This window comes from Antechinus flavipes, chromosome 4 (assembly GCF_016432865.1).
Source record: "Antechinus flavipes isolate AdamAnt ecotype Samford, QLD, Australia chromosome 4, AdamAnt_v2, whole genome shotgun sequence".
NCBI classification, from domain to species: Eukaryota; Metazoa; Chordata; class Mammalia; order Dasyuromorphia; family Dasyuridae; genus Antechinus; species Antechinus flavipes.
The window spans coordinates 310,614,850-310,640,960 of record NC_067401.1 but is presented as its reverse complement, the minus strand read 5'-3'; the positions used below and the strand labels follow the sequence as shown (position 1 = coordinate 310,640,960).

General features: G+C 33.3%; 1 protein-coding gene across 1 annotated transcript in view; it reads left to right on the top strand.

Annotated features, from left to right (window-relative positions):
• The first annotated feature begins 1,906 nt into the window (after nt 1-1,906).
• THEMIS (thymocyte selection associated) overlaps nt 1,907-26,111 on the top strand; it is a 239,256-nt gene continuing 215,051 nt past the window's right edge. The window contains exon 1 of the mRNA XM_051997716.1: nt 1,907-2,048. Within this exon, the coding sequence (XP_051853676.1) occupies nt 1,958-2,048 (91 nt within the window). The 5' untranslated portion in view covers nt 1,907-1,957. The remainder of the gene's footprint in view (nt 2,049-26,111) is intronic.

The window sequence follows — 26,111 nt, the reverse complement described above, 5'->3', positions numbered from 1 at the left end:
CTTCTTAAATACCTTTTTGGAGACAAAGAAGAGGAAGGGAGGGAAAGTTTCTATCAGGAAGGGGAAGCTATAAAACCCTAAAAAAATCTGGAGACAGGATATTTGAATACAAAGAAGTAAAGATATCATGGGTTATCTTGGAATATTTAAAGGGATGTTGTAAATTCTTGAGGACAGAAGATAATCAGGAGGTCTACTCTCTTGTTTATCTTGCTTGGGCTAACAATTTATAACCTTAGACTAATTGGTCCTCAGCCTTCATGGACCAGAGGGAGATTTACAACTAAAGAGATTGAGACAGAACAGTTAAGGAAACTGAGACAAGGGAAACTCGTACAGGGAAACTGAGTCAGGACAGTTAAAGAAAACTGTGGCATAACAGTTTCAGTTATAGTTATAGCTAGAGTTTTGGTTACTTTAAGGTTTCAAAGCACTTTATACAAATATCATTTTATCCTCACAAAAATCCCTAAAAGAATGATGATCCTGTTATCATCCCCATTTCACAGAAAAGGAAACTTAGGCAAGTTGAATTTAAGTGATTTCCCCAGGTCACATTGCTAGTAACTATCTAAGGCTGGATTTGAACTCAGATCTTACTGATACCATGTATATTGTTTTACCCACCTCGTCACTTACCTGTTTGTGAGTTTTTGACCTATATTTTAATTTACGAGGGATTCTGAAGTGTTCTTTATCTATGGGAACTGCACAGCAACCTGTTTTCCTGAAATAAAGAATGGTTATACTTCTGAGAGATAAGGAGAATAGCAATACAAATAACATTACAGATAGAACATTATATCAAACAATAGAAGAAGATCTCTGCCCTCATTTACAAGAAGCTTAAGGGAGCTTCTATAAAATGCTGTGACTGAGAGGACTATGATGGAATTTAGTGATGGGAAGTGGTAATATATAGCATTATTAGGAGCTGTAGAAAACACAATATGTGTACATAGTGATGGAGTAGGAGATAGAGGCTACAAGGAGGATGGCATGGTGCAGTTAGCTGGTGGTAACTGTAAAAGAGAGTGATAAGGGGAGTGATAAGGAGAGTGATAAGGGAGTTCTTGTGGTATCATATCCAGGGTAATTCTTTCAAACTGACTGAAACCAAGCTACTTGGTGAGAGTTGTCACCCTTAGGCATTTTTACTTAATAAAAGCTCTGATGTGATCTCTAGCCTTTAAATAAACTCATTCATTATTTGAGCTGTGTTCTTGCAAGGTGAGTTAGTTTCTGTCACACTAGGTGACATGAAATAGGAAATTCATGGGTGATTTGGTGAGAAAGTAATGGAGATAAATAATTGAGAAATCTAAAGTATATCCTAGTTTCATGTCAGAATAAAGTCTTTGTGAAAAATGGTTACAAAAATAAGATTGAGAATTAACAGATTTAGAGATCATCTAGTATAGGATGTTCACATATGGGACAACAAAGTTAAGTTCCTTATTTACTTATACCATTAGTTGATATAGTGAGACACATACAATGCAGTCAAATAGGGCCAAATAAGTAAGTAATCAGCTAAAAAGTCTCTGTAAAATGGACCACATAATAACATAGTTTTACATCTTAGTTTAGGTTCAGAGATCACATTCTCCTTCTGTTCAGGTAGTCCTTTCACCTGCAGCTTTGACCACAAACAGTTTTGTCTAGGCTGCAAAAAGACACCTGGGGAAGCTGTAAGCAATGAAAACCATACTTGGCATCCTCATTCTGTGGCAACTGTTTAGACTCCCTCACCCCGCCCCCATCCTGTGTTACTTTAGTGTTGGGAGGAAATGTAGACCACAATGAGGACAATGAAGAAGTTTTAGCACCTTCCTTTATGGGTTCCCCACCCCCATAGTTCAATGTGTGTAAAGAGATGGCTCAGATTCTAACTGCCATGAAGTGACTCTTGGCAGCTCTAGATTGTGTGGTACCAAGTGACTAACCTGGGTCAGCAATGACATCCACTCTTCAAGAATTCATCCACTCTCTGAATCCCAGAACCCTCCCAAGAGTCCTTCAGATCCAGTCAGGCATCTATTTCCAAGGTAAGCTGAACTTTCCTTCTAACAACAACAAAAAGTGTCAAGGAGAAAAGGTATGTAACCACCATTCTTATACTTTGAACAAAAAGGGATCAGAAGGGAAGATTAAGAGGATCATATGAAAATTCTTTAAAGTAACAGTTTCAACAGTTTTGGAAGAGAAGATGCTACATACCTGCTAAAAGGACCAGATAATGCTTATTTGTGTGGAGTATACCTTGGTATGGAAGGCAAGGAAATAGAATTGTTTTTTAGAATAAGAGGTCATCAGTCAATAAGTGGTTAGAAAGTGTCTACTAGGTGCCTGCTAAGAACAAGGGATACAAAGAAGCAAAAAAGACATTCCTTGCTTTCCAGGATCTCACATTCTAGTGGATTGTGATAGGTGATTGGAGGTTATTAAGAGTCTTGTTACTTTGGCATCCTCTGAAATGTATTTGCAATCTTATTATGTAGAGCCAAACCTTCCTATCTGGAATAATGACAAATTTTTGATTCAAATGTGCATCCAAGCAAATGTTCTCTTAAAGTTTACTTAACTTAATTTCAGAGTATCTTTCTACAGAATCATGATTAAAAATGAAAAAAAATTCTGACAATCAGAATTTACATTTAAACAATGAAAAAGGATAATTATGAATTCCATTGTGGGTGCTTAGAAATATTGTCAACAAGAGAGGTTGTTTAGATTCTTTAAAAAAAAAGTGGTATTTTATTTTTCCCCAGATATATATAAAAACATTTTTAACATTTGCTTTTAAAACTTTGAGTTCCAATTCTCTCCCTTCAACCCTCTTCACTACCCTACATTGAGAAGGCGGGCAATTTGATATAGATTATATATGCATAGTCATGCAAAACATTTCCATAATAGTCATGTCATAAAAATATATAGATAGACAAAAAACCCTAAAGAAAAATAAGGTGAAAAAGTATGCTTCAATTTGTATTCAGATACCATCAGCTCTTTTTCTGAGATGAATAGCATTTTCCCATCATAAGTCCTTCAGAGTTGTCTTAGATCATTGTATTGCTGACAAAAGCAAAGTTGTTCACAACTGATCATCTTACAATATTGCTCTTACTTTGTACAAATATGTTTCATTTTGCATCAGTCTTTCCAAGATTTCCTAAGAACATTCTGCTCATAATTTCTTATGGCAGTATGGTATTCAACTATAGTCACATGTCACAATTTGTTCAGTTATTCCCCAACTAATAGGCATCCCCTCAATTTCCAATTCTTTGCCTCCAGAAAAGAGCTACTATAAATAATTTTATCTTTATAGGTCCTTTTCCTTTTTTTTTTTCTATCTCTTTTGGGATATAGACTTAGTGGTGGTGTTGCCAGGTCAAAGTGTATACATAGTTTTATTATCCCTTGGGCATATTTCCAAATTGCCCCAAAATGGTTGAATCAGCTCACAATTCTACCAACAGTACATTAATGTCTAATTTCCCTTACATCCTGTCATTTCATTTTTCATTTTTGTCCTATTAGCCATTTAATAGATATGACGTAGTACCTCAAAATTACTTTAAATTGCATTTCTCCAATTAATAGTGAATTAGAACATTTTTCATGGGTAATTATAGATAGTTTAGATTATTTCATATGAAAACTGTATCTTTTGATCAGTTATCGATTGGGGCATGATTCTCATTTTTTTTTTAATTGACTTAGATCTCTGTATATTTGAGAAATGAAATCTTTATCAGAGAAAGTTTCTTCAAAAATTGCAAACTGTTTTCCCCTCCATCCTATCCCCCTTAAAACTGTTTATTCTCTCTCTTTGTGTCTCTGTCTCTCTGTCTCTCTCTCTCCTCCTTCTCTCCCTGTTCTTCAAAAGTTTTTGCTTCTGATTACCTCTCCCCAAATCTACCTTTCATTCTACCACCTCCTCCCTTGTCTTCTTCCCCTCCTACCTTTCTAAAGGGCAAGATTCCTATACGTAGTTAAGTGTGTATGTTATTCCCCCTTTGAGCCATTTCTGATAAGAATAATGTTCACTTACTCCCCCTCACCTCCCTCATTTCCCACTCCACTTTAAAAAGTTTTTTTATGTGAGATAATTTACTCCATTCTAATTCTCCCTTTCTCCCAATACACTTCTCTCACAGTTTATTTTTTTTTTAGATATTGCCCTTTACTTTTACCTCTCATCTATCTGTTCTCCCTCTGTATCCTCCTAACTGCCCTCATAATTAGGAAATTCTTAAGTAACAAGTATCATTTTGCCATATAGGAATGTAAAAAGTTTAATTTTATTAAATCTCTTATGATTTCCTTTTTTCTAGTCAGTTTTGATCTTTTCATCAGAATAGATTTAAAATCCTCTATTTCATTGAATACCTTTTTTTTTTTTTCCCTCAGGAAGGATTATACTCAGTTTTGCTGGGTAGGTGATTCTTGATTGTAATCTTATTTCCTTTGCCTTCTGGAATATCATATTTCAAGATTTCTTATCCATTATATAGAAGATACTAAATCTTATGTTATTCTGACTGTGACTCCACAATAATTGAATTGCTTCCTTCTAGCTACATACAATATTTTCTCCTTAATTTGGGAACTATGGAATTTATCTAGAAAGTCCTGGGAGTTTTCATTTTGGGACCTCTTTCAGGAGGTGATCAGTAGATCAGATAATTTCTGTTTTATCCTCTGATTTTAGAATATCAGGGCAGTTTTTTTTTTTTTTTTGCTAATTTCTCTCTGCCCTCATAGTATTTTATTTTTCCAAATACATGTAAAGATAGTTTTTAATATTTATTTTCATAATATTGTGATTTTTAATTTTTTCCTCTCCTTCCCCCTCCCCAAGATGGTAATCAAGCTGTTATAGATTATACACGTACAATCATCTTCCACATATTTCCCATTAGTCATGGTGTGAAAGAAGAATCAGAACAAAAGGGAAAAACTATGAAGAAGAAAAAACAAACAAAAAAGAAAATAATATACTTCCATCTGCATTCAGACTCCATTGCTATTTCTCTGGATTTTCCATCATGATTCTTTTGGAATTGTCTTAGATCATTGAATTGCTAAGAATGGATAAGTCTATCAAAATTGATCATCCATGCTATGTCGATATTACTATATACAATATTTTCTGGCTCTGCTCACTTCACTCAGCATGTAAGTCTTTCTAGATTCTTCTGCACTCTACCTGCTCATCATTTTTTCTAGAATAATAGTATTCTAATTCATTCATATAATACAACTTGTTCAGCCAATTGATAGGCATCCCCTCAATTTTCAGGGTTTTTTTTGCCACCACAAAAAAGCTTCTATAAACATTTTTATACATATAGATCCTTTTCTCTTTAAAAAAAAATGATCTCTTTGGGATACATATCTAGTAGTGGCATTATGGAATCAAAGGATTTCTTTGGGATACAGATCTAGTAGTGGCATTATGGAATCAAAGGAGAGATGATGTCTAGGCTCTTTTTATCATAGATTTCAGGTAGTACAATAATTTTTTAAATTGTCTCTCCTGGATCTATTTTCCAGATCAATTGTTTTTCCAATGAGATATTTCATATTGTCTTTTTTCCTCTATGGTTTTGTTTTATTGTTATTTAATTTCTCACAGTCATTAGCTTCCATTTTCCTTAGTGAGCTTGTGTGCCTCCTTTTTCATTTATCCAATTCTATTTTTAAAGAATTTTTTTGTTTCAGTAAATTTTTGTGCCTCTCTTTCCATTTGGCAAATTCTGCTTTTTCAAGCATTCTTGTCCCCATTGGCTTTTTTGTACTTCTTTTACCATTTAGCCTATTCTGTTTTTTTAAATGTTATTTTCTTCAATTTTTTTTTTTTTTGATGTGTCTCTTTTACCAAGCTGTTGATGCAAATTTCTTGCATCACTATCTTTTCTCAATTTTTCTTCTACATCTCTTACTTGATTTTCAAAATCCTTTTTGAGCTCTTCCATAGCTTGAGACCAATTTGTTTTACCAAAATACACATACTTATTAAATGTTTTGTTGAATTGAATTTGTGATCTTGATTTTATTTTGTGTGTGTGTGTGTGTGTGTGTGTGTGTGTGTGTGTGTGTGTGTGTGTATGAGATGAACTTTATTGGCAAACCACAGGTCACAGCCTAAGATTTTTTTTTCACAAAAGACTACATATATTAACCATATTTTCCAGGAAATCTGAAGGGAGCAAAACTTTTAAAGCATTTTTGATAATCTAAATAATCAAAAGGGAAGCCAAGGTGACAGAGGAGGGACTTGCCTGAGTTCTCTCCCAAACTCTTCCTTTTACAAAATGACTCTAAACAGATTTTAGGATGACAGTGCTCACAAAAAGATGGAGTAAAACACATTTCCAGCTCGGGACAACTTAGATCAGCAAAAAAGTCCTGTTCTACCCAGGTGAGAGAGGAGCTTAGTCTACCACAAGCTGAGCTAGTGCAGACTGGTCCTGGCAAACCAGGAACAAGCCTTAGAGCAACTGAATCAGCAGCAGCAACAGTGATAGTTTCCAGACCTTTTAGTCCATAAACAGTAAGGGGATTGAACAATTGGTTACAAGGATATTACAAGGGGTCTCTTTGCTAGCATTGAGGTAGCATTGATGCTTTGACCATATGTGGATTCTGGGTGGCAATCCCAGGGTGAAGGGGAGCACTAGCATACCAGAGCCTAGCAACACAATGGAGTGGGGACTTTTTTCACAGTTTTAGGACCAAAGAGAGTACTTGTGGTCAGTCACAGAATAAAGCACAGGCCAGGAAAAGAGTAAACACCTCTCCTTAGATCATACTATCTTGAAAGAACTGAAAATTTATAGGTCCCTAGAAGTATTTCTGAAAACAGCTATATAAAATCCCTGAGGTTTAAGACAGTTCACCCACTTAAACAGAGGCCCACTTAAACAAAGAGTTAAAGTCAAATAATTGTCTGGAAAAATGAGGAAACAGGGGAAAAGAAAAAATGTTTTAGATTGTATGTATGAGTACATGAATACAAATACATACACTTATATACATGCACACACACACACATAAACACATAGTCTGCTAAATATGGTAGAATGGTAGAAAGAGATCAGTATAAAGCAGAACCAAAAAAAAAAAAAAAGTGCCAGAGAAAGGGACTAGAGGTCTCTTTCCCTTGTGTAATAGAGGAAAGAGTAAGGGATGGCTTATTGGAAGAAATGGCATTGAAGTCAGACTTTGAAAGAAAGAAGGAAATTTAATACTTGGGATGGTGGAAAGACAGAGAATCTATCACAATTGGGTTGGGGCAAGAGAGGTGGCAATTTGCATAAGCAAAGGCATGAAAAAGAGATGTATATTATGAGAATAAGGGACAAAAAGTATGATGGAAAAATCAAAGCTCTGTGGAGATCCTTGATCATTATGATCAAGAAATTTAATATACAACGAAATATCACTGAAAAATTTCAAGACAAGTGATTTGATAATCAATCATTTTGGCATAATAGGAAAATTACTTGGATGTGGAAAATGAAATGGAGTGGGGATCAACTCAAAACAGAAATACCATTTATAAGATTAATATAATAAACCATTAGAATTTTTCTAGTTCAATAGGGCTTTATACCAAGGTATTGATCTGTAGAGAGGCACATATCCTCCCTTCAAAGACTACTGTCCTCATATTTGATTTTTTGGTCCTCTTTGGCCTATATGGCTACATGGTATAACCACCCCCAAGCCATCAGTAATAGGATTTCATTATAATGGAATTCTTCTCCCAGGACCTGCTCCATCCATCACCCTCCTTGGGAGAGGAAGGTTAAATTCTCTAAATTCCCTCTCTTGACATGATTTTTACCAGTTGTTAAATTCCATCCTGGCATCCCTTTTATTCCCATCATAACCTATTGAATTTGCCACAGATAGAATGATTCTAAATTAAAGCTCTGATAATCTAAATGAGAAATAATAAGGGCATGAATTAAGATGGCTGTAATGGGAAGGAAGAAAAGTTAGAGATGAGTTAATACATATAGAGAGACAACAGGACTTGACAAAGTCCTTCCTTGACAAAGGATGAAAAAGGTGCTGAATTTAAAAAAAGGTCAAAAGTAACTTTTAGGCTATAACTAAGAAACTGGAGGGATCCTAGTTCCAGTTCCAAAAAGGGCCAATTGGCTTTATTCTTATTCTTAGGTTAGAGTCTATTTTTTTAATGGATGATTCCTGATCACAGACTATACTCTTAATTCAGGGGGAATGCATAGATTCATAAACATAATTGGACAGAATATTGGAGGTAGTCTATCTATAAATAAATATTTATTAGGTACCTATTGTGTGCCAAACACTATGCTAAAGTCTGGAGATACAAAAAAAAAAAAAAAAAAAAAAAAAAAGTGAAAGATAGTTGCTGTTCTCAAGGAATCTAATAGGGGAGATAACATGTATACAAATAAAACAATCTAGTTCTTCATTTTTAATCTAACCTTCATTAAAAAACAATGTTCAGAGTGAATTTTGCCTAAAATCCTAGGATTTGAAGCAATAAGGCTGGGAATCATATCCAAGTCCTACTCAGCATGGTGCAGTAAATGAGTACAAACTCAGGAATTAGAGAATCTGCTTTCAAATCCTTTCTGTAAAACTTAATACCTTGGTGGTCTTGAATAAATGTCTTAGCTTTCCTGATCTTGAATTTCCTTATCTGTAAATATGAGTTTTGGACAGAAAGTCTGTGATGTCTCTTCCAGCTTGGTACTGACAATAACTCCAAAGATAGCATTCTTTCTTTTGAACAAAATTTGCAAAAATGCAGGATGACATGGGGTCATTTAGAGTCCTCAGCAGCAAAATATGTAGTCCTTGAATAGAACATGCAACTACAAGAAGAAAAATGAAGACCCAGATTCAATTCAGTCATTTTTTAGTCATATCTGATTCTTTATGACCTCATTTGGGCTTTTCTTAGCAAAGATTATGGACTTGTTTGGATGAAATTTTACAGATGAAAAAATTGAGCCAAACAGAGTTAAATGTCCAGGGTATACAACAACTAGTAGATGTCTGAAGACAAGTTTGAACTCAGGTCTTTCTGACTTTGGGCTGAATACTTTATCTGTTGAGTCATTTACCTGCCCCTGATATATAAATGCTATAAACTTAAAATATACATGCAACTTATTAATTCCATATCATGAGGCTAAGTACTAGGAACAGCTAGAAGATAAAGTAAATAGAACAGTGGGCCTGGAATCAGGAAGACCTGAATTCAAAAATAGTCTCAGACTGCATATAACACTTTTTTTTTACATCATATTAGAGTAAATTCACATGAGAAATAAATGAGAAATTGACAAGGAAAGGTACTGTGATGAATTGGAATTTTAATTCACAGAATTGTAATAAAATTTATCTTTAATTCTTTTAACTGTAAAATGAAGGGGTTGATTTAAAGCATCCTCTCTCTCTCTTTCTCTCTCTCTCTCTCTCTCTCTCTTTTTCTTTCTCTCTCATCCTCTCTTCCTCTCCTTCCTCCTTTTCTGTCTGTCTTTCCCTGTCTCTGTCTCTTTCTCCCTCTCCTTCTCTCTCTACCTTCTTCTCCCCATCTCCCTCCCTGCATCTATCTCTGAATTTCTTTCTCTGTCTGTGTGTGTCTCTCTGTGTCTTTGTATTTTACTTTGTCTCTCTCTTTGTCTCTTTCTCTACCTCTCTTCTCTCCCTCTCTTCCTTTCCTACACTAGTAAAATCAAATTATTTATTGAATGTCTACTGATGGTGATGATGATCCATCAGTAGACTGGATATAGAATACTTGAGAATTTCTAAGAGTTAATTGCTGCTAAACCCATTATGATCTATTAGAAATAGCCTTTATCAATGAAAACTGATAGAAATAACACATATTAAATGAACATTTATTTTATTAACAGATACTCTGTTCTTGAAATCCTTTTTTAGTCCAAATTAAATTTCATATTTCAGAGGATCAGCAGAAGTCAACATTTTTATATTTGAATCCATGTAGTGTCAGTGAACAAGTTATCTTTCCCCCATTCCCTGAGCCAGATTTCATTTCTTCCCTTTTGTTTCTTAGTTTTCTCAAAGTATGGACTAGATGCCATCTCATACTCTCTAATTGTGTGATTCTCACAGACATTAGCCTTCTCTCCCTCATGAAATCACATTTATATACTTTCGTATTTACTTGTGTTCATGTGGTATTCCTACTCCACACTGAACACAAGCTTTTTGAAAATAGAACCTATTTTTTTTTTGCCTAATATAGGTCCCAACATACCATAGGTGCTTGATAATGTTTGTTAAATTTAAATTCTTGTAGAAACTTTTAATTTCAAATATAGATATGATCCTAGGTACATTTTTTTTTTCTGTTTCAAGATGCTAACAATTGACATAGTTGCTAAAGGTAAAAGGGAAGCCACTGATGTGATCTTGTAAAGACAAAATGATGAGGATGTATTGATTTTATTTTAACCCTCCCAGTACATAATCTGACCATATCTATAAAACCAAAATGGATTGATCTCACAAGGTAGAAATTCCCAATAGAGTGTCCATGTATCTAGGCATGAATGAAAACTTTGTGGCTCTGATTTGGTCCTCCTCATATCCTGTCATGCAATTCCCTTAGGAGGACATGGCTGAGCAAAAAATCTTATGCAGAACCATGGAGTATATCAACAGGGTAATTTTTGAAGAAACAAACTATACAGGAAACAGTTTTGAAGCATCAGCATGTTAAATTGCTTCTTTTTTCCACCAGAATAAAATTCACATCTTTATAGCATCTTAAGGTTTACAAAATACCTTCCTCAGAATGTGTTTGTGAGAGTAAGCATTCCTTTTCTTTTTTATAAACTGAGACCCAAAAGAGTTAGATGACCTATCCAAGACTGCATCGTGTGAAAGTAGAACTTGAAACACAGATTTCCTTTATGTCCAAGTAAAGCTTCCTTCTTTGTTTTGTTGATCACACATTTTCATATATACCAGTCATTTTTGGATATATCCAACTCCACCCCTTATTACTCAAAAATAGAACCAAACATTGCACAGAAAAAAAAAATCTAAGAAAAAACACCTGATACAATAACCATGTTTGAAAGCATATATTTCTGCTAAAGAGAGCAGTGACATATTACTGCAGTTATGCAGAGTTTGGTTCTTTTTCATATTCATTTCATTTATATTATTGCATATACATATTCTGAGTCTGCTTACTCTATTTTCTATCAGTTCATAAAATCTTTCCCTGTTTCTCTGAATTTGTTCAGATCCTTTTGCATGATGATATTCAATTACATTCATTAACACATTTTGTTCAGCCATTCCCAAGGAGGTAGTCACTTCTTTGCTTCCACAAAAGGTGCTGTTATGAATTTTCCATTATATATTGAGCCTCTCTTTCTCATACTCTTGGAGTATGTGGCAAGTAGTAAGATTATTGGTCAAAGACAATCCACTATGGAGCAATTCACAGCTCTATCCACAGAGCAACATTTGATTGTCTTATCATAGCTATTCCAACATTGACTGCTTCCATTTTTGACATGTGCAATACTGTGCAGGACTCTTACATTGTGCTGCCTTTTCATACTGAATCCTCTGCTGATTCAGAACAATCTAGAAGTTAAATTAGTTAAAAGGCAAGTTTCCAGAGGTGTTAAAGTATTGAAGGAGAATGACAAGGTAAAAATGTCTCTATGTGACTTCCAAAATCTTGTGGAATGCTTTTATTTTATAGGAAACATGTAATTCTGTCCCTATTTTATATAGGGAAACACTAGATCTTGTCCAGAGTCACACAATAAGTTAGTGGCAAGGTAAGAACCATTATTTAGATGTCATGACTCCCCAGGCCAGCATTCTTTCCATTATACTACATCATTTCTCCGTTCTGCTATTCAGGAGATGATTTCTGATTCTAACTTAACTAGATGTCTGAATTGTTAATAATCTCAATATTATCATTATCATTTTTGGCATGAAGATTATTGATTCTTCTGGTTACCAACATATTTTATAAAAATGAAGTTTTAAAAATCATTAAAAAATAATTTTAAGGACAACCAGATTTAAAATTAGGAAAAAAGGTACTAAATTTCCATCTTCTCACCTCAGTTCAAGGTATTTTTTTTCCTATATGTGTAACAGAAATCAAATTGATTTGATTCTCTAAAAGGTTCCATGAATTAAATCCTGTCAGAAAGCCTGAAAAGATTTAACTCTCACAGATTATTGGCATGAGTTACCAACATACTTTCTTTTTGACTTCCATATTGATCTGCTCATCTGAAAGCTTTTCCTATTCTAGGAGGAATTGTTTTAATGGGTCATACATTTTTTTTTTCCCTGTGTGAGGAGGTTGAGGAAACATCCTGCTTATTTATTAAGCACATCGGGGAAAGGGTTGGAGAGTGGTAGGAGTTGTAGCCATACAGATGGCCACATTGGGAAGAGAGAAAATAAAATAAACCGCACTTTGAATCTTAAAAATGAATAGGCATTTGGGCTTTCCCCAAGTATTGTCGTGGTAAAAAGAACATTCAGGTAGATGGCTGACTCCATAAGAAAATTCCATTATTATGGAGTACCACTGAGTTTAACTGAAATGTTAAAGGAAATGGGAAGGGAAATATTCATTCTTCCTTTTTTTTTTTTTTTTTTTTTTTGATTCTTCCATATTTCCTATCTTGTCTTCCCTTATTTCTTCTTTCTTTCTCTTCTTCCTTCCCTCTTCCTTCCTTCTTCTTTCTTTCTCTTCTTCCTTCCCTCTTCCTTCCTTCTTTCCTTCTTTTCCCTCTTAGGGGCTAAGATTAGAATTGTATTACACTTATGTATAGAAGAATTACACGTTTAACATATAGTAGATCATTTGTCATCTAGGGGAGGGAGTAGGGAGGGAAAGAGGGCAAAAAATTGGAACACAAGGCTTTGTACGAGTGAATGTTGAATATTATCCATGTACATATTTTGAAAATAAAAATCTTTAATTAAAAAAATGTATTACACTGAGTGTGTGAGAACTTTTATAATATGTGTAGACATATAATACACACATATATATATAGAATATGTGCATATTTATATATATGTATATGCATGTACATATACACACAAGATGAGGAAATTTAAAAACATTATTCCTTAGTATGGCAGGCATCATTACTATAATTTAGTATGTATATATTTGAATACTCATAATATCCATGTACTCCCCAAATCATTTGCTATTTCATATATCTACTTATGATTTATGACATTAGTATCCACATACAATATACCCACTTTTAATGAAGTATTATTGCCATGTTCTTTCCTTAAGATACCTCTCATCAAGAAAGACATTTCTGTACACTCCATTTTTAGATTCCCTTCTCTCTGTTATTGATAGAAGCAACTTCTTCCCTACTGTCACCATCTTGACCTGATTCATAGTTCTACCCACTCAAGTGAAAGCACAACATGCTTAACATGCCATTTAGTGCCTTCCTTGGAGTTGTCTATTCTTTTGCTCTTTCCTCATTTAGATCTTCCAGTTGTTCTTTAACAATGTAAATTTTCATTGCTGGACCTGAAAATATCATTGCCTAACCTTGGCATGAGGGGCTTTTAAATAATTTTACTTAAATAACTTTACTTACTTTAAATAAATTTACTTAGTAATTTTATGACAACAATTATTTATTTACAATTTAATATGTTAATTTTGTTGAGGCAAAGAGAGAAAGGCTCTGTGTCTTCTTTCATTTGTTTGTCCTCCCCCCTTTTCCTCCTTCTCTTTTTCCTTCTTTCTCTTCTTTGCTCCTTCCCTTCTTTCCTTTCTTTCTTCCTTTCTTTTTTTCCTTCCTTCCTTCCTTCTTTCTGTTCTTCCTTCCTTCCTTCCTTCTTTCCTTCCTTCCTTCTTTCTTTCCTTCTTTCTTTCCTTCCTTCCTTCTTTCTTTCCTTCTTTCTTCCTTCCTTCCTTCCTTCCTTCCTTCCTTCCTTCCTTCTTTCTGTTTTTCTTTCCTTCCTTCCTTCCTTCCTTCCTTCCTTCCTTCTTTCTTTCCTTCTTTCTTTCCTTCCTTCCTTCCTTCCTTCCTTCTTTCTGTTTTTCTTTTCTTCCTTCCTTCCTTCCTTCCTTCCTTCCTTCCTTCCTTCCTTCCTTCCTTCCTTCCTTCCTTCCTTCCTTCCTTCTTTCTGTTTTTCTTTTCTTCCTTCCTTCCTTCTTTCCTTCCTTCCTTTCTTTTTTAAAATATAATCTTGCCCAAACTGAAATTGCAGCAGTTATTCACAAAACTTGATTTCATTATTCACCAGCATGGAAACTTTAACCTGCTCCCTTTTTTGAGTTAGGCTGCTTTGCCTCATTTAGGTAGCATGATGGTCCCCAGATCCTGAGGATTCATTATATTGGTACTGAATTTAATTGATAAGGACCAAATCATCTTTTGCCCTACTGTAGCTCAGAATTTTCAAGCTCAAGTGATCTACTAGCTTCCACCTTCCCAGTAGCAGAAATTACAAATGTGCATTACTGTACTTAGAATATTCCTTCTTTTGTTTTGAGTAATAAACACTATATTAGAAACCGGCTTTCATTACATTCAAAATGAGAAATCACACATACTTCTTTGTCTTTGTTCTTTAAAACCCTTCCCACCCTGGCTCTTGTTTGAAGACTAGTAAAACAGACCACAAGCTAGACGATGATAAACTTCTGCATTGGTGCAATAGATAGAAGATAAATCTATCTGTAAAGCTAATGCAAATAGAAACTAGTTACTCATTTTAGGCATAAGAAATGCCTTCATGCTCAATAAAGTAGGGTGTTCCTTTCTCCTTTCCTCTTCTTTCTATTAGTTTTTAATCCTTAATTCTAACTTAAACAAACACTACAAAGATGGAATATTCCCACATACAAAGTAGAATAGAAAGAGTATTACATATCAAAAAATATCTCTAGCGAGGATAGCTTCAATTTTTAAGAAATATGTGGTAAATTCCACATATTGATGCCAATGCTTTCTTGCTGGTTTGTATTAGCTTTATGTCATCTTTAAAAGTACTTCAATTATCCTTCTTTTCACCTTCTTTTTCTTTTTTGGCAACACTCCTTATCTTCTTACTCCAATATCTTCCTTCTAATATAAAAAGAAAAACACAATCTTTATAACAAGCCTAGTCAATCAAAAAAAAATCTATACTTGGACAAAAACATAGGTATAGTTTTGTACCTTAAATTCATCATTGAGAGGCAAGGTTATCTTAAAGAAGCCTTCTTCTATATCTATATCATTGCCCGTATTTGATGTGTTTCTATATAAAGCTTCTACTGACCAAGCTCAAAATTGCAATATATGATTTCTGCTACATTCTATTAATATTAATACAACATTAATTGAATGGTATAGAAAAATCCAAAGATTACTTAATTTTTTCCATATCTAAGACTTTCTTTGTGGGCTTAGAAATACCCCATAAGAACTTTTTACTACCCATCCACATTTCTTTTTAAATCACTCCCATACCTGGGGTTGACTGGGCAAATCTTTATTTATATGACTGTTGCACCTGTTGGAAGTATTGAGGGTACTTTTTTGTAATGGGAAGAAACTCTCAGAACAGTTATTCTAACAGGGCCTCCATCTGCTGAAAATTTCAGCTACATGAAATCACTACATAATCTGAAGAAGAAGAAAAAAAAAAAACTCTGAACATTTATTGCAGGAAAATTAATAGACAGCTAAAGAATAGTGTTATGTCTAAAAATTCTCCATTACTCTTTATCTTTGATTTAAACCACTGTCACCAATATTTTCCAATAGCCAAATATTATGATGAATTTAGTCTATATTTTCCAAATGCTCAAAAAAGACTTGTTCCAGACATACTGAAGATAATGTTATTTTAGAGGCAAGGAATTAAGTATTTCAAAAAACTTTACAGTTATTCTAATCCAACTATCTTATTTTGCATATAGATGAGAAAACTAGAAAGTCCAGAGAAGAACTTTAATTCCAAGATCCCATAGGTAGTTAACATTAGAGCCAGAAATTGAATCCAAGTCTGATTCTAAAGCCAATGTTCTTTCCCCTAAACCATACTTATAGTTTTCCTATTAATTGAGTCTGACTCTTCATAACTACATTTGGGATTTTCTTGGCAAAAGTACTGAAGTGATTTGCCATTTTCTTCTCTAGCTTATTTTATAGATGAGGAAACTAAGGCAAACAGGATTAAATGACCTGCTCAGGGTCATACAGATGCTAAAGGTCTGAGAATCGATTTGAACTCAGGTCTTTCTGACTCGAGAATGAGTGCTTTATCCACTGCACAACAAGGCACAACACTGCCTTGATCTTATAACAGTGAATCTTAAATACATTTCATTGTTATTTATTAGCAGCTATTGTGAGACTATTAAAACCAAACTATTAAAGTAACTGAGTCAAAGAAACAAATGATCAGGATGCTACACATATTCATCTTTAGGTAGGATTGCTCTATTTGAATTAGGGACATGCAGCCTCAAAGGGCTCTAAAACTATTGTGCAAATATTGATATTTAGTGGCTTGTATATTATATATACTGGCCATGCATTTTATGGATCTAGTGCAGGTTTGAGAGTTTATATTGCAAATGTTTTCTCTGTTTTAATGCCAATGTAATTATTTTATGGCTAATTGCATTTGATTATTTTTGCAGGCTTAATTTAATTGGAGGCATGACCAGCAAAAAGTGCCAAATCCCAATTCTGAAAAAAGTCTAGCTTTCTATTTTTTCATTTCAGCATTTCACAGAAAAACATTCCAATAAAAACAAAACAAACAAAACAAAACAAAACAAAAACTTGTACTTTTCTTCCATACCATTGTGTGTGTGTGTGTGTGTCTTTTGTATGGTTCACAATAATTTGAGCTACATCAACTAAAACCAAATCAAATAGCAGCTCTTTTGGAATAGTGCCCTCTCTAGTGATACAAGATATTTTATTGAAAGAGCTTCTGTTAAATGAAATGATGCAGAGCAGTAGTTTTTCATGGAAAGTAATATCTCTGAAGCAGTATTGAAAATGGAAGTAAAATTATTAAAATAATTCTGTGTGATTTGTAGTTATCCTGTAATAATTTTCTCAAGCAGAAAGCATGATTCTGTGATGCTTCTAGGTGATGATTTTGGTTGGAAGGAGCTGTCATAGTGGTTCATCAGAATCTATAACTTCATTTGTTTGGCTTCTATTCACCTCCACCAATGATGAATTCAAGTCATTTATATCTAAATATTTCAGTAAAAGAAAAATTTTCTCTGTTGTTCACATTTGAAACAGATAATGATTTAATAAATACCCCTTTGAGGCAACAGTGTGAGATAAGGTTCCAAGAAGGCAGACAAGGTTCAATTCAGAAAAGTTATTTCTTTGAAAAAAAAACATTCATATTTGGCCTTCACTGACTTAGTGATATTTGAAATTTCCAGATTTGACTATATTATATCATAAATTGGATTTGAATGGACATTGGAGGTTATTTTACACATGAGAATACTGAATCCCAGAAATGTTGAATAATTTGTCCAAATAGATAATAAATAAAAGAAACATTTAGTAAACACCTGTTTATGTAGTAGGCACTATGCTAAGTACTTTATAAATATCTCATTTAATTATCGCAACCCTTTGATTTAGGTTCTATTTTTTCCCTCATTTTTACCGTTGAGGAAATTGAAACAGAGATTATGTCCCTCAGGGTACAAAACTAGTGAATCAGACCGTGCCTTTTCCAAACCATAGCTCTATTATACCACCTACCTTCCTCAGGGTAGTTCTCATGACAGAGACATGCATTTAATCCACGGCATTTTATTCCAAATGCAGAATTCTTTTCATGGAGTCAAATCTATGTTTTTAGATGTTATCTTGTTTAAAGCAAAGTTTAACTTTTTTTTCCTCAATATTTTTCATTTTCTTAGTCCTCATGCTTTAGCTTTAGGATAATTTTGCTGCCAAAACTATATTAGTTAATAAAACACAGGTCAGCAAAAGAGTTGCCTTTTCATTGTAATTAAAGTCACTGGGGAAAAATAAGAAAATAAGGGTCCAAAACCTTAAAACTTAGATATGTAAATGAACCTGAAAAGTTTAGTACTTTTTTTGGACTTGAATTATATATAAAAGTGAAAGAAACATTTTCTCCTAAGCTTTTTTTTTTTGAGCTATGAAGATGTGTGATAGGAAAAAAGTGTGTAATAAAGCAAGAAAAGATGAAAATAATTATTGCTGTATCATATTTAACAATGGCAGAACAAAATCAACTAGGAATACACTTTCTACATTATTTGCTTAATTGAGGATATGCCAAAGATGTGGATAATTAAATATAATAGAGTATTCAGATCTGCTATAAGGGATTCAAACTGGATAATTTGCTGTTTATTTTAAGTAAAGAATAATCTTGTTTGTTCAGTGTGGGTTTATATCAAGAATCAATTAAAACAATTTTTAAATTTACATGCTCTCTTCCCCTACACCCTTCAACATAATGATTCCATCAACATAGGCAACAAAATTTTCTTGTCCTTTCTTTCACAAACTCTACCCTGGGGAAGGTGAGATTGTAAATCTTCCTAATAGAGACAGAAAGAAAAAGTAAATGTGGAAGTATAATTTCTGTCAGCAGCCACTATGGTTTTTAATGATATAAAAATTGAATTGCTGAGTTGGACCATCACTGTATTAAGTTTACAGCAAGTACTATTTTATACAAACCTGGATAATTATCTACTAGTGAGGAATATATGCTAATATAAAAAAAAGATAAAAATGTGACTTCTGGAATTGTAATGTTTGTTATATGTTACAAATGAAATTTATATTATACCATAACTAGAATAATCCTTTAAAATAGGTTAAAGGGCAAAACAAACAAATCCAAAAAATAAATCAAAGCAAAAAAAAAAATAACTTTGAAGCATTTCTATATGCTCAAAAATTCTCATCTCTTGACATTTAAAATTCTGCCTTGTTCCATATACAAATGTGTCTTTCTCTTCCAAAAAATAAAAAAAAAACCAAAAACCTTTTTAGAATAAGTCTTTTTGTGTCAAGTTTTAACCTGAAAATGAGGTTGACATTCACATTATCAACCAAGGCTTTGTCATAAACTTTCAAGTTGAGAAAGCTATTTGAATGAATCATGCTTTTTTTTTTTAAGTGAAAAAATATTTTAAATGGAAATGAATTATTTATTGTTTGACAAGGAGATTTTGCCTGAAGAAATAAAAGCTCTATCCAGAAAAAGGAAGGGTGACATCTACTAAGATATATATTTGGATTAAAGGCTCAAATTTCTTATTTTAAGGAAAATCTTAGAGCAAAGGGAATTCAACCATAACTGGACTGGGTTTATTCACAGTATTTTTTTTTGCAAGTTGAAGAAAGGACACACTTAGCTAAATATGAATTCAAATCACATACAAATAATATCGCTTATTTTCTTCTATTCTATTAATGAAATTAAAAAAAAAACTATGGTAGATTCATGTCTTACTCATGGAAATTTTACATAGCCTTGACTCCTTATCTAATTCAGTTCTCAGTTCTACTTTCTTTCTTTCTTTCTTTTTAAAGCAGATAGTTTTTCACATAGTCCTCATTCTCTTGCCCTTAAGATTTTGACTCAGTCAATTCATCATTACTTTATTTTCCTTGAAATTGCAATTTAAGGCCAACTTCTTCCAAGAAGCTATTCCTAATCTCATTCTCTACCCCAATACCTACCCTCTCCTTTTAATGAATTTTTCTTTTTTTTTTTATTTATCAGTCAATACTTTCTCTTCTATAGTTAGCAACCTTCAAATACTGAGGATCATAGATTTGGAACTGAGAAAGACTTTAGAGGTCACTTAATCCATCCTCCAATCCAACCTCAGAACTGTATCTACTTTTTACCATCTATCACAGATTCCTATAGGTCACCATTACATATTTTGTGTTATCAACTGCCTTCCTTAAATGAATAGCTGATTACTGAAGCAAAAGCATTTGAAAAAATCCTGTGTAATTACATTTAGCTTTCATTTTGCATTGGCACAAAATTCTATAAAAAATAACTTATTAGCAGATTAGAAAGAGTTCTGAATGTTCTTTTTTTTTTTCTAGGCAAGTTTAATCATATATCTAAAATGAGAAAGGCCTGTGCTTCTGACACATACTGGCTGTATGATGTTGGGCAAGTTATTTAACCTTTTATTTCTCTAAGCAGTTCTCTAAGACTGTGAGCTCCAGAGAAAGCATTGTGGTAGAGAATTTCTTCTTTTCAAACTTCTTTATTTCAGTAAAAATCATAAGGTCATTGCTTATTCTTTGTGTTTCTAGTAAAAGTAATGAGGGTTCAGTTTTCCCCTCCCCACTTAGGATTTGAAGGATAGAATAGTTTTTCATATCTTTTGTATCAATCATGGACCATAGAGAAAAAGATTTTTAAAAGTTAATAAAATACTTATATTGTTGTCACACTAGCTCATTTCTACTATTGATGGCCTATTGAGCTATTCATAATGGGTTGAATAACTCAAGATTTTAAATAATTGTCTACTTTTATTTTTCAAACTGCTCTTTGCAAATCTCTGAGTAATTCATATGGATTAACAAGAGATGATTCATAATTTCATTGGTCACTGATGATTTTCCCAGTGCCTCAAATTTGTTAATTAGTGAAAGTGATATATCTACTTTTATCTACTTGTACTGAGAGTACAAATTTGCATATTTTTTCTTGGTGTCTTGAAATATAAATGTTGGTGTGATGAAAAATTTTTATATTCAGGGACTTATGATCTATATGCTTTCCCTTGTTCTATTCTACTAGCAAGTTTCTGTTTCAGAATAATGAATAATTGCTATGTCAGAGACATATGCCTCTTGACCTATATATTTTTGTTGTTCCGCTGTTTCAATCATGTCGAACTCTTTATGACTATTTGAGGTTTTCTTGATAATGATACTGGAACAGTTTACCATTTCCTTCTCCAACTCATTTTATCGATGAGGAAACAAAGGCAAACAGAGTGAAGTGCTTTGCCTAGAATCACATAGTGAGTAAATATCAAAGGCTGAATTTGAACTCAGGTCTTTGAATCTAGGTTTGGTATTTTTGTCCACTGCACCATTTAGTTGTCCTAAGTTACATATACCATACTGAAAACCTTTTAAAAAAACAGAATCTTAGCCTTGGAATGGATTTAGAAGTCATTTATTCCAACTCATATACCTCCCACCAAAAAGAAAACAGGCTACAAAATATCCATTTAGTAGTTATTCATGTCTGCTTGAAGTCTTCTAAAGGAGGTGGGTTGGGATAGGGAAGTTAAGTGATTTACCACTTAAGCACCTTACAATTAAAAAGGTCTGAATTATATTAATCCTTCCAACCCCAAATCTAGCGCTCTATCTATTAAGTGAATATAGCCTCTCTAATAATGTTTAAAATCATTTGATTATTCATCAGGATCCTAGAGATAATGGTATCCTAAAAACAAAAAGAAAAAAAAAAGAAAAGAAAAGGAAAGAAAGAAAAGAAAAAAACAAACTCCACAACTTTCTTTTGTTCTTTTGAAATCCATTATTTTTTTATATTATGTATCAGTGAAATAAATGATTTGAAGGTTTTTTTTATAATTACATGTAACAACAATTTTTAACTTTTTTTTTTAAATTTTGAATTCCAAATCTTCTCTTACCTTCTTCCCTCATTGAGCAGACAAGCAATTTGATATGTTATATATGTTTGGTCAGGCAAAACATATTTCCATATTAATCACATTGTCATTGTGTGTGAGGGAGACTTCTCTCCCTCAAAAAAAAATGTTAAAAAGTATGCTTTGAGCTACACTCAGACTCTGTCAGTTCTTTCTTCAAAGCTAGATAGGAGTTTTTATCATGAGACTCCACTAATTTTAGAAAAAGCTTGAATTTTTTTCTTCTAAGCTAAAAAAAAAAAAAATAGGGGGAATAAAATAGCAAGATGTAATTTCCATTTTAGGCTATTAATACAAGTATACTGTATAGAATGTTGGTGGTAATTATCCAATTATATTCTTTCTTGGTTGTACCACATTTAATACATTATGTTCAGTTTAGCTTGGCACATATTAAGAGAGGCATTGGCAAACTGGAGAATTCCTGAAGAAACATGATCAAGGTGGTATAGAGTTTCCAACTAAAGAAAACTGGAAAGGATAAGGAATATCTAGAATGGAGAAAAAAAGACAGGGAACACCTAATTCCTTCTTCAGATGCATGGGGAGGCTATAAGAGAAACTAGACTGAATATGTATGATTCCTTAGCCAGAATTAGGGCTAAGGAATACAATATATGATTCTTGTGACCAGAACTATGGCTAAGTTACAATGAGACGTTAAAATTAAGCACAAAGAAAAAAAAATTGTAAGAATTTAAGACCTTTTAAAAATTGGAATGAATAATTTATTCCTAGGTAAGGAGATTTTGGCAACTGAAGATGTTCAAGCAAAAGCTAGCCACCAATTTGTCAATTATAGACAAGGATTTATATTTCAAGTATGGATTGATATCTATAACCTAGATTTCCTTCATTCATAAACCCCTGAAAACAATTCTAGATTGAAGATGCATGCTTGGTTCAGCAGCATCTACTTAAAACTATAGCTTTCTTTTACCAGACTAAATCAAATGATAGATAAATCAAAGGAAAAATAAAGAAAAATCACCTTATAAGCACAAGATCATATATTCCCAAAGATTCTTTTATCATGGGTGGGAGAAGGAGTGCACTTAGCTAAAGAACATATTTGGGAAAAGGAACATGTATAGGAAATACGGGTAACCAAGATAACTTCTCAGGATTCCAACCCAACTTTGACTCTGCTTGCTGCTTCTCTGCACTGCCACATTTTGATTTATTGAAAACATCCTTTGGGCCAGCTATTGGTGATATCTACTGAAGGGCAGCTGCTTTTTGTCCTGTTCCAACTCAAGGATTGATCACAACTCTTAAGGTCCATGGCCTCAAGGTTATTTTTTTTTCCTCTAATGTGAATCAAACCTACAACCTTACCTAGCTAGCAAACAAATTACTTAGGGAAAGCCTGTCTTTTGAACTGTTTTTGTTTTCTCCCATTTATACCTCCTTCAGACATTCTATTTTATTTGGGGTAATAAATGTCCTTTTAAATCTTTTCATACCATGATTGCTAGTAATGGGTTGATGTAAATTACTTAGGAGCTTTAGTTAAAAAGACTGGTGGGTAGATACAGCTCCCAATCTTCAACCTGAAATCTTAAAAAAAAATTACTTCTTTCCCTGAATTTCTATGGTTACATATATCTATCAGGCAAGCAACAGCATAATTTAGTGTAATATCTCTTCTGAAAAATAGCAATAATAAGATCAAATGAGATAATGAATATAAAATACCCTGAGCACTTTAGTTGTACCATATACATATTAGCATATCTAAATACTATATTCATATTATTTTAAATGCACAGTATATAAGTCTACTGATAACATTTTGATGAGATTTATTTCAACTCAATCTAAAAAATACAAGGTGTCCCAAAAATTGTTAGTGTAGTTTTAAGCTTTAATAACTCTTATAGCCATTGAAGCTGAAAACTACACTAAGATTTTTGGGACACAGTGTATATATTACAAATGTGTTACATGCATGGTAAATAAAAAGCCATAAATGAAATAGTTCTTGTATTGTAGCACACACTCTCTCTCTAAAACCATTTATTGAGCTTATGTTATATCAGGGGTTTCCAGGCTTTTGTGTTCTAGATCTATTGGTTTTTCCATTGAATTCAGAAGAAAATGAATTCTAGAATTTAAGATACATGTTTTTAGAAGAAATAAAATAGATTAATTCTTGATAAAGTCAACTTTACATTGGTATGTTTATTAGAAATAAGGCAATAAATTAGTGAGACTCTTTTTTCTATTTTAAGTCAACTAGTAGTTTTTTTTTTTTCCCTATAGTTTTTGAAAGAGATACCTATAAACCATAAGGAAGCCACCTTTTGTTTCTTGCTTTGGGTTTGATTGAGAACAGGACTAAGAATTCTGATTCACAGAAACATATTGATATGAATACAATTAAAGCCTTATGAACATATGCTGTAAGATTGGACAATGGTTCTTCAAGAGTACACCAAAAGTTTTGTGATTACATTGATTAGAAATCAACTATGGATTTCTGTTTATTGTGAAGTTGGTCTTTCAATGGGTCATCGTCACTGATTATTTTTCTAATTCAGTATGAAAAAGATTTTACACCCAAACCTCATTTGTGTGTTTTTAGTCACTTCTAAATTATTCCTTTGACTCTCTTTCAACTTTTCTTAATACATTAAAATGTACCTTCTCTGTCCCATCCTGCCCCATTTCTTTACTGGCCTTAATCCAATCTTCCATTTGTTTTTCAATGAAGCTGCTAACTTTTAAAAATTTCAATAGTGAGGGGCAGCTAGGTGATGTAGTGGATACAGCACCAGCCCTGAATTCAGGAAAACCTGAGTTCAAATGTGACCTCAGTCACTTAACACTTCTGGCTGTGTGACCTTGAGCAAGTCACTTAACCCCAATTGCCTCAGGGGAAAAAAAAATTCAATAGTATGATTACAGATATTTACTAATCCTCTCTATACCTCCTTGACATATTTCTCAGAAGGATAAATGGGAAGTGGGAATTATGTATAACTTAGGTTGGAAACCCTTGTGATAAGGAACACAGTCATAGAAGCTGCAATTTCTGTTCTCCCAAGATCTTATTTACCCATACACCATTGTCTTTAATACTATTGGCAGTCTTTTACTACCATATATTATGATGGGCACGCCACATCATTGTCTAGTGGAGAGAGGGATTTTTAGTCAGTGAAGAGGGTACCAGATTTCCAGTCTAAGGTGTTATGTTTAAGTCTATCTGTGTTGCCATGAGCAATTCATTTGCCTTCCCTGAATCTCAGTTTCCTCATCTATAAAATTAAAGGAGCTCTCTGCCTTCTTTGCAGAAGTGATAGGCTATGGGTATGGGATATTGCATATATTGTCAGTAAAAAAGCAGTTACTAATTGCTAACCATGTGCAAAGAATGTTCTAAATAAACATCATCAGATTCAATGTGTGTTCAGCAGGAACGACTCCCTTTTTCACAAAACAAATAAACAAACAAACAAAAAAACCTTTTTCTTATTTTTTTAAATAAAAGAAGGCTCACTGGAAATGAGACACATTTAGAAATGAAGGTGATATAAAAACAAGATATTATAAAATTGGATTAAACTTGTTTTAAAGGTTCATAAAAACAAATTTGAATGATTGAAGAAGGGCATGTGAACCTTGGTATTTCTAAAGTGAGGGGCTTTCCCTGAGCAAATCCACTGCATATAGTATATTGTTTCTGCTGGGGGTGATTCTTAGGAAGGAAATGAGAAGTTGTAAATGCCAGCAAGTCCCTGACCACTCTGGTTGATATGGAGTACTTAGAAAAGCACACATCAAATTATGGCAGTTCCCCCAGTGGTATTTTCCACCCATTATCTCCTTGGAGTGCTTTGCTTTTCACAGAGACATGTAAATGAAAATGGTTATTAAGCTGCTGCTCTTGAATGGCTAATGGACCAAATTTTCATTCCTTTCTAAGTTCAGATTTCCCCCTGGAAGTCAATAGGAGCTTCAGATGTCTTGCTACTGATCTGCTTCTGATTTGCAGTATAACCTTAGGCAAAACTTTCCAGCTGTGAAGAAGCTTCTTTAGCTGCAAAATAGGCTTCCTAGGGACTATTGGAACTGAGTCTTCAAGATGGGAAGGCATCTTACAACCATAAAATGTGGCAACAAAATCTAAAGTCAAATTTTACTGGATTACACACTCCCTGAGGGCAAACCATGTATAATTCTGCATCATTCTCATTTTAGCAAAGCAAATGATTCCCCAACACATGTCTGTTAAATGAAATACAATGAGGGGACAAAAAATATCAACTTACAGTTGCCCAATTAATATTATTTAACATTTTATTTCTTTACCTCAAAAATCCACAGTCATCTTAATTAAAAT